The sequence below is a fragment of the Gadus macrocephalus genome, chromosome 16, assembly GCF_031168955.1.
Source record: "Gadus macrocephalus chromosome 16, ASM3116895v1".
Lineage (NCBI taxonomy): Eukaryota > Metazoa > Chordata > Actinopteri > Gadiformes > Gadidae > Gadus > Gadus macrocephalus.
The window spans coordinates 26,390,423-26,400,891 of NC_082397.1; the positions used below are offsets into that span (position 1 = coordinate 26,390,423).

The 10,469-nt window shown below is 40.3% G+C and overlaps 1 protein-coding gene across 1 annotated transcript; it reads left to right on the top strand.

Moving 5' to 3' along the window:
* Positions 1-2,457: 2,457 nt before the first annotated feature.
* LOC132473869 (olfactory receptor 51I2-like) lies at positions 2,458-5,350 on the top strand. Its single transcript, XM_060074153.1, has one exon. It carries the CDS (start codon positions 4,415-4,417, stop codon positions 5,348-5,350), a length of 936 nt encoding a protein of 311 aa, XP_059930136.1. The 5' UTR covers positions 2,458-4,414.
* Positions 5,351-10,469: the final 5,119 nt, after the last annotated feature.

Consider the following 10,469-nt stretch of genomic DNA (forward strand, 5'->3'; position numbering starts at 1 on the left):
ATCGGACGACAAGCGATCCACCTTGGATGCTAGCTCGTCCCTAGCCCTTTTCCTGGGGGGGGGGGCCTGCTCTACCCCGACGCCAAGAATGGCCGGGCTGAGCTGGAGGAAGTGGCGCCATTGATGGTAGGTCGACAGCTGCCGGATGTTCCACCGCTGCGAGCCTAGCCAGCCTGAGTGCCAAGGGCATGGAGCCGCAGTTCATACAGGCCCTCTCGGTAAGGCCCTCCCTCAAATGCTCGAAGCCGAGGCAAGAGGGGCAGCGATCATGGCCATCGTCAGGCTCAAGGAGGGCCACACAGGCGCCACACACATGAGCCATCAGCAGAACACTGGGAGAGGGAGCACTGCCTTCACCAGTGAGCTACTAATTCAAGAAAAGCCAAGAAAGTGTTACCGGGAGAGGACGCGAGAGCGCAGTCTTCACCAGCAAGTGACTGAAAAAAAAATTATTACACACTCAAATATACAGCAGTGTTCTCGGGAGAGGACACGAGAGCGCTGCCTTCACCGGTAAGTGACTGAAAAGAAACACACAAGTGTTACAGGGAGAGGGCGCGAGAGCGCTGCCTTCACCGGTAAGTGACTGAAAAATAAACCCCAACAGTGTTACAGGGAGAGGGCGCGAGAGCGCTGCCTTCACCGGTAAGTGACCGAAAGAAATAAACAACAGTGTTACAGGGAGAGGACGCGAGAACGCTGCCTTCACCGGTAAGTGACTGACTGGAAAAACTTTTACCAAATAAATTTGGTAACCCAGAACACAGCCGAGCTGTTTCTATAAGGGAGCTATCAATAGCGAAATTAATCCCAGTAGTGAAAATAATCCCAGCAGTGTTGCCGGGAGAGGACGCGAGAGCGCTGCCTTCACCGGTAAGTGACTGCAAAAACTTGGAAGCTTCTACTCAAGGGAAGCCTTTCAGCGCTGTACAGACCAACAGCCCCTGGAGGACGAGTTCACCCGTTGCTCCGACCCTTGGTCGCGAGGCTGCACACAGTCTGGAGCGCGATCCTTTTCAAAAAGCGAATACGCTATCCGCAAGCGGTACTACAACATGCGTCTTTGCGAGAAGATGAAAGGAACAGATCCTCTGTCGACACCGGGCTGTATAGCCAATCCGGTGTCACGAGGGTCACATGTGACCTTGTTGGTATAGGTACTCGAACTGCGCATGCGCGAGACGGATAAATCCAGTGCTTAATGCACCGCCTCTGGCGGTCAGTAAGGATGAAATAGAACAACATTTTCTACAGTGCACTGGGTAGGCTGGTAGACTACATCTAGGTGGTCACTAAAACAGGAAAATGCAGAATTTCAAATAGCTTGTAACGGCTAATCGAACTCACCACTGGTGGCATAATATCACCCCTTTAATATCTATTTTATACAGTCTTTTTGAGTTACACCAACAGTATTTTTGGGAGAAATTTAGGGGACTTTACAATTCAGTCCAATTCAGGGTTGAGTTCATAATTTGTTGCATTTTAATTTGGTTCGGTACACATTCACATGGACATTGGAAGACAAACAAACATCTTCTGACAGCGATAGCACCAACAAATTTTTATCTGGTAAAAGTTAATGTCTAGTTTATCTGGCTGACAATACGTTTATTATGTCCAGTTTGCTGCAAACGTTGTGGATGGTGTCTGAGATGACACCATCCACAACACAAGGTTAGTCATTCATTTGCAAGTGATGCTTTCTGTTACGTTATGTGGTGTAATAATAATAATAATAATAATTAACTCAATGTGTGTAGCACTTTTCCAACCAGAGAGCAGAAATAAACTGATAAATAAGTAAATAAAACAAATGAAACAATGAGAAGGTAAATGTCAGTCAAACAAGGTAATTATATTTATTAAATTAAAAGCAGCAGAGAACATTGCAAAGCTATTTAAATGCTGGGCTAAAGATATAAGTTTTAAGTTTTCCTTTGAAAATATCTGTCAAGCTGGCTTCTCTGATGCAATGAATCATATTTATCAAACAGTGCCACCTTACACTCATGCCATTTATCATGTCATTTTCTCATTTCAGCTGGAATCAAAAGACCTGTTACTCAGGAAGACAAAGGGTGCAAGCAACCCTGTCCCAGCTTGGAAGTTTAACTGGGATTGGATTGATTCTGAGTCCAGAATCTCCTCGGGTAAGACTTATGTGTTGGGTGGTTTGTTTAATAATAATAATAATAATACATTTAATTTAGAGGCGCCTTTCAAGACACCCAAGGTCACCTTACAGAGCATATAGTCATCATTCAAAACTATGTAAAACAGACTAGGAATAAAAGGAAAACAGAGGTTAAACATGAAGAATAATAATAATTAACAACACTCAAAGACGCCTAAAGTGAAGGGGGGACCTCACTAACCACCGTTTAGGTGGTTAGTGAGAACACACACTAACCGTTTAGGGATGTAATGATAAACTGAACTCACAATTTAATTAGATTTGCGATATAGAGTTCACAATCAATTTGTACACCTTACTGAAAGGTAATTGGCTTGAAAGGAATTAAAGTATGTGCATTCCTAAAACTGTTTACTTTACTTTGAATCTAGACTCTCCCTATCAAGACATTTGAGGGGCTAGTGACCAACCCAGACTACGCTGAAGCTGAGGACAAGGCTCTTCATTTGCTGTCATCATTTGTTGTCACCAATAGGGAGAAGCAGCAGATCGAAAGAGCCACTGTTGGCTCTTTCGAGAGATACAACCTGAAACAATGCATAACTAATTATTTACAACTCACTGTTCTGACACTTCCTTCATTCACTCTTCACATTAAGGTGAAAAGATACTCAGAGTATGTTGAAGCAAACCTGCCAGCGAGCAGGTTAGGTTTGCTGAGTCTGTTGCTGCAGTAACTGACTCAGAGTTTCCACATAACCTGCTTTCTGAAACAGACCCCAGTCTACATGAACTATCTCTTATTTTGTTTATAACAGGTCAGCATATCGGCGAAAAAGGATCACAGCAAGCAACTTTGGTTTGGTGTTGGCAGCAGTCAAGCGGAAGTCCTACCGCTTGACTTTTGCATGTTCAGGTCATCTGTTGGATGTAAAATATTCCCATTTAATTTTGCTGTAAATCACAAATAGGATGAAAACGGGATGAAATGAAAGAGATAACAGAAAATAGGCAATACTGTAAACAAAACAACGGAATGAATGAATGAACGAATTAATGCATTTCTATTGGTCGTAACCAAAGGGTAGGGGCAGAAGCTTCATACATTTACCTACATATATACAGACAAACATACACGCCTACATATACAGGGTCATAAGGGTCAATACTTATATCCAGTACATTTCCACCATAAGATGGACAATATCCTAAATAATGATAACCATAATTAGAATAACGATGTTCATCGTCATCATCACCATTATCAACATCCTCATAGAGTGATACTACTCAATGTCTGTACTTATCTAGTGTCATGGCTTTCTTCTGTAACCCTTCTATAGCAAATGGCAGATTGCTCATTGCACAACAGCCTTTGGAGTTTAGAAATGTTATTGTCAGTGTTTTCTGTGTGAACACCAAGAGGGGGAATAGAGGGAATTCAGGAAGAGTTTGCAAGATATATAGAATTGTGTGTAGTGTTGTGAAAAATGTGTGCTTTGGAATGGGCATCTGAGTCTAAAGCAGAAAATGTGCTTGGAGTTCAGCAGAATTGATTTGGCAGTTGGTACACAAATTTCAGGTTGTGCACATTGGGTCTGATGTTCCAATTAATGTGTTTAAACAATTGTGAAAAAATGTATTGTGTTCTTATGTGCAAGGACGTTATGGCCACAATCTTTAAAACAACACACAAAACCTGAAAGTTTGCAAATCTTCCCTGTCAATATATGCAGATGTTCAGCAAAGCGTTAAAAGATCGGCAGTTTGCTACCAAACAAAAAGGTTTTGCGATAATAAATTCAGCGATTCAAACAAATACGTTTATAGTAACTTCCATTTATTACAGATTATTACTAGGCAGCCCACACAATAGTTTAAATTGTCATACCAACAGTGACAAACAGGCGTGTATTGTAAAGAACAGGTGGGAACGACAATGAATCAATAGGGATTAGATGAATGGTTCACAATTTAGATGACATCAGTTGTAAGATCCCAAGGGTGCTGTTGGTGTGGCCTACAAAATGCAGATGCCTTTGAGTTCTCTTCCACTGGTTTGTTTATGAGACAGGTCATACAGAGCTTAGCGGATCAGGTTAGACATTGCAAAAGGCCAAAGATCATCTAAATTGCTGAACTGAACTGTTTTGATTGGTCTTTTCATTTTACTTTTCCCTAAATACCTTTTCTGCTGCATTTCCTCTCCATACAGGTGACAACAAACTAAGTTAAAAAGCTGCCAAATATCTCAAGGACTGTGGTACACTGGATGAAATGGAAAATGGTACTTTTGAGGTCTACTTTAACCTCACAATGTTTGTGAACATAGGACCCTACCGCTACCTAGCATTTGTCTTCTGTTTCCTACTGTATGCCTTTATTGTTTCTGCTAACCTTGTGATAATATTGACTATATCACAAGAAAGATCATTACATGAACCCATGTATATTTTCGTGTCATGTCTTTCTATAAACTCCCTGTATGGGTCAGCTGGACTCTTCCCAAGACTTCTACAAGACCTTTTATCAGACACCCATTTGATTTCACGTCCGGCTTGTTTCACTCAGGTATACATCATATACTCCTATGCATCCTATGAATGTACTATTCTGAGCATTATGGCATATGATAGGTATATTGCTGTATGTCATCCTTTACATTACAACAGTACAATTTCTTGTAAAACTATTTCCAAGTTAGCATTATTGGCATGGCTATGCCCTGCCTTTTCTTTGGCCACAATCGTTTTATTGTCTGTTAGGCTTCCATTATGTGGTAATGAGATAAAGAAAGTGTTTTGTGCACCCTGGTTTGTTGTCAGATTGTCATGTATTGACACTACACTCAATAACGTTGTTGGCATGCTTGTGACTGTCAGTACGATTTTTCTCCCTCTATTTTATGTGCTGTACACTTACCTGCAAATCTATCTTGTTTGTAGTAAAAGCTCATCAGAGTTTAAAGGAAAGGTGTTACAGAAATGTCTCCCCCACATTGTGACGTATGTTATTTATTGCATTACAGCATTTAGCGATATCGCCCTTAGCCGTTTTAATCCTAATGAACTCAATCCAATCGTAGCTACAATTTTATCACTAGAGTTTGTAGTGATTCCTCCAATATTGAACCCTCTAGTGTATGGCCTGAAGTTACCAGAAATAAGAAGGCATATTTTCAGAATGTTGTCGTGGTCAAAATCAATAATTTAGAAAATAAAGCTTGCAGCACCATCACAATATCCTTTTAATACTTCACTGTCTTTAGAATAAGAATCAACTGTTGTTGAAAATAAACATGCATTACTTATAGTGTGTAAACATCATACAGACATTGTGACTTCTGATCTTGAATTGATCATTTATTCTCTAAAAGCCGTTTCCTCTGTGGGGGACTGTATTGACATACGCAACTCATAATAAAGAGTTACTCAAAGAGTTTATTATAATAAAGGGTAAAAAAAAGAATACGATAAAGCAACCCTGTCTCATCAAAATTACGTTCCCAGAGAACTATTCGGCATTCTCAATTACGTTTGTCCAAAAACGTATTTTGTCCGTGATTACGTTTTATTGAACGTATCGCAAATACGTTCGTTCTCAGCCTATTTTTTGCCATTTATTTACTTCTAGGATTATGTTTGGTTGAAACGTATCCCAGATATGTTAAATGTCAACGTAGCACATTATTGTCATTCAGGCATATTTCCCTTTCGGGGAACGTTTCATTTAACGTATTTTGTCTGAAACACGTATCTTGGCCGTGAATACGTTTTATTGAACAACCAACAAGGTTATAAAATACATAAATTCCTGGTTATATACAATACATGAATTATAATTATTTGGAAACTTCCCATCACTGCCAGTACGGCGAAGGTGACGGTGATGCAGGGTTGCAAGCTTCACTGGTTGTTTAAAAAACGGAGTCGCGGGTCACGGTTTTCTTGGGGATTTCAAAACCCAGCGCAGAAACAGTTTGGGTGTAATATGTATTGCATAATCTTCTTGAAATCTCAGTCAGAACTATTAAAAACTAGAGGAGGGGCGGGGTTGGGCCGTGGACACACACACACACACACCAACCCGGTATCACGCCAAGGCGTGAAATAGATACGTTGGTCCCCATCGCAAGGCGTGTTCAGGGTCACGCTTTGCCTGACCAAAGCGTGAGGAGTACACGCATTCTTCTCCGTTCTAAATAAATGGAGGAATAGCACCAACAGGGGGCGAGACGTTCTCCTAGCATTTGGTGAAATTGTTATGTAGCCTATATTAATCTTTATTATCTGAATGGGAAATGCAATATTTTAGGACAGTTACACCATTAAACGTGTTTCTAATAACATTTCTAGCGAGAAATGCACTTTTTCAATGAATAATCTTCAGTCAGTGATTGTGTCTGATCTTTGGTTTTATAGTTATTAGGAAGATTTTATCGGCTCGCTCGCATGTTTCAACGACGTCAGGTTGCTAGGGACGTCGCTGCTTTCGCTAAACTAGCAGCTCACGTGTTTCCTGTGTTTGTGTTATTAAACCGTTACTTTATGTAACTTTTAATGATATCATCTTGTTAGAAACACGTATATCTGATCCAGCCAACCCAGTCGCCAAAGGCATGCGTTGACAACGTTTTCGTGAACACTGGATTACGTCGCATTTCAACATAAAATAGCGTGTTATACACACACACACACACACACACACACACACACACACACACACACACACACACACACACACACACACACACACACACACACACACACACACACACAATGCATTTCGCTGCTAAAACAAACAAAATAACCAAAAAATATATATATATATATTCCCTCAAATATTATTACTTTCAAAACATTGGCCAAAATGGAATATCTTTTTTATTTGGGCTGTTAAAGACTGGCCAAAAGACTTGTATGCTATGGCAGAATAAGAATAAATTCATGCATTATCATTCAACTTGAACATGTGTTTTTACAGTAGGCCTATAGAGTGGTGGAGGGATGACGTATGTTGGCCAACCCGAAAGTGAGCGTCGCCCTGGGTTCCCTTGACAAAAAGCCAACGGGTTTTTGGATTTTGGATTATAGCTGGACCAACCCTGCCACAGTTATGCTGCGAAAGACATTTCACATATCATATGTTTATATATTACATTCCATATGTGTGTGTGTGTGTGTGTGTGTGTGTGTGTGTGTGTGTGTGTGTGTGTGTGTGTGTGTGTGTGTGTTTTTCTGCACCTTTCTTTTATGTGAGAATTTGCTTTCATCCAGTACAACAAAACGGTGATGGCCACAGCCACCAACCCTCATTTGTCCACGATGGCGAAGTTTGTCAACTGCCCGAATGCAGACCTTAGCCAAATGAGGGCACATCATTATTGTCATGTTTGGATATAACTGAAGCAGTTTCTTCAATCCTGACTTCATTCAGTGGTTTACTTTAAATTAAGTCAGGGAATGAATGCTCTACAACGATGAACTCGTCAGTAGTTGCACATAATATCTGACATGAGGCTATATCTTGTTTGAATGGGGGCATATATTTCACTCCATACCTTTCTCAAGGTGGCAGCCATTCGGCTTAGAGTTCTGCTGCTTGCTGCAACACCATCATCCATTAGGTCTACTTGTCTCATCCTCAGTCCTTGTGAGAACCTAGGCAACCAGCAGGCATAGATCAAAGTGTTTAGTTTTATTATACATAACAACTCACATACGTTTTTAAAAGCAGTTGCCTATTGCTCTGTATAGTTTATTGAAATCATTAGCGATTGTCTTCCTAGGATAAATCCACAGCAAGGTAGCACACATAGCCTACTATTAGCCTACTACAAACCTGAAGATAAATGGAAGTCAATAAGAAATGTACAAAAGACTACACAGTTGGACATGGGTGTGTTTCCTTAACCAAGTCAATGGTTTAATGGCTGAAGAAATTGGTTTTGGGCTATGGGTAAGCTATCCTTGGTTATACCACAACAAATGAAAGTAGGGCTCTAACAAATGGCAATTCCAAACAATTTCCATTTTTCTTTTTCTTTTTTAAAAATCATCAGATGTTGGATATCAGGTTTGATGTGCATGTCTATACAAACCTGTAGATGAATTCCAGATGATTCTGCAATGATCTGCGTGAATGGTAGAATATGGTCCCCTTACGAACAGACGAAGTCCCTCGACAAGAGCGATTCTTGCAATTCCTGCAAGTCGTGGTTTTAAATCAAATAAATGTAAATCAAGAAATAAATGAAAAAAAACAGCAAAATATAAAAATAATAGGCAATGAGAATAGTATGAAGGTATTATTGTAGCAAAAGTCTTTAGCACCTGTAACTGCAGAATTTGAATGCGTACACTAAAGTCACAGTAAATTTGAAGTCGTATATATTTATTTTGCATGTGTACTCTAAAGTCACAAATGTGTAACAGTACATTTGTAGTCGTAAAAAATATATAAATATTTTTTATACCATTGTAAACACAAAATAGGGTCTACGAGTACGCTAATCTGTGTTACAGGTGCACAAATCCTTTTGCTACAATTATTGCAGCGCAGTTGGTGCAAAACACATTCGCACACCCGTGTTTCATAATCTGAGAACATGCCCAAAAGGTGTGCATTCGTAAACCCAAATTTGAACAAATGCATCAGAAGTTGCACATCTGTGAACGCTATGTTAATTCAGCATTTTAATGAGCGAGCACAAAACCATTTTACAACTGCTCGAATCTGCTCCTGCAAGTCTCAGCTGTGGGGTTTTTTGCAGGTTGTTTTGCAACACCCCTAGGTGGTAAATGTGTAGCAAAAGTATTCGTATCCGTAGATGACAGAGCGTCCGTGAGCGGGACAAAATAGTCCCGCCCATAATTTCCTAATCCAATGAAAATCGCCGGCAGGGATGCATTTCTCAAATTACAGTGACGGCTGGTGGTGATTTTGGGTGGGTGGGCTAAAGAATGCATTACATTTATCAATACTTCACAAGGTGACGCCATGAGGTCACCTTTATATCTCTGTTCATAACTTTCATATAATGTGAATGATTTTTAAACAAGATTAAGGTGTAGAGAAAGGCATTTCTTTATTTGAAGCACAATTATAAATAAAAATAAAAATAAGGTGTTTAAAGTGCTTCACTGAGCTGAAATTCAACATTTCGAACTAAACCATTAAGCAAAATAAAACTTTTTTTGTGCTTAAAGTATTACACAATTAAAATGTTGACTGGTCTCCCTTTGCGCAAAATGCGGCTGTAGACGATCACACACTCTTTGGTAGAGACGTCTGTGTCGCCGTCAATCATGAAGGACATGTAGGCCTATGTGGCGTTTCCGACGTCCGCAGCTGTCTTTTGCTTTAAGGTGTCGCCCATTAGGCCTACTGCAATGAATTGTGCACATGCCATCTCATTGCTATAGGCCTACGTCGGGTTGATGTTTAATCCATTTCTCTTCATGAGAATAATTTCGGATTTAAATTGAGAATGGCAACTCCTCTTTGGCAATGTTGTATGCAACATTAAATGAGATCATTTCCGATTCCTTAGAGAACCTTATTGTTACTGCCTGTCGCTGAAATGCAGCTTGGAGAGGGGCCACTATCTCTACACACTTGTCACGTCATGTTGGGTTATTTAGACAGCTTTTTAAATGTTTCGATACGAAACGTAGTTGACCCGCTTACAAATGCACTATTACCGGTCATATTCTGACCGCACTCCTGACAGTAAATCTGTACATCGTTTGGTTGATGTGTCCCCAATCTTTTCACTTCCAATTTTTCCTCCAAAGACATTAAAGAAAACCGATTAGAAAGTAAATAATCCACTTCATTCATTTTCATGCTAACGCCCGCCATACTGCACTTGCGCTACTGTGCTGTGATTAGTCGAAGGACACTGTACTGTAGCTACTGTGCTAGGTCAGCCTTTGGGCTAAACTAATTTAGCCCAAATGGGAAGCATATGAAGGGGGCGTGTCAGGGCACCTGTCAATCAAACGTCAATGGAAGCTTACGCTACTGCGCTTGGGCTGAATACATTTAGCCCATTCACAGGAAAAAAAACGAAGATATATATATCCTGGGTTTTTCTGTCACTTTTTGGTGCTGTTGCTCCTTTAGGTTCTACCAAAATTTAAAACAATATGTTCTAAGAATTTAATAATATATTTTCACTGTAAGAGGGCTTAGCCCTGTTAGCCCATTTATACCAGCCGTCCCTGACTGGGACCCATCGCGTGCCAGCCATGGAGCTATAAAGATCGCAGCATTCTTAGCGCGGTACGTTTCTTTCTGGAGAAGTGAAGAGGGCGTCTTACTGAACGGA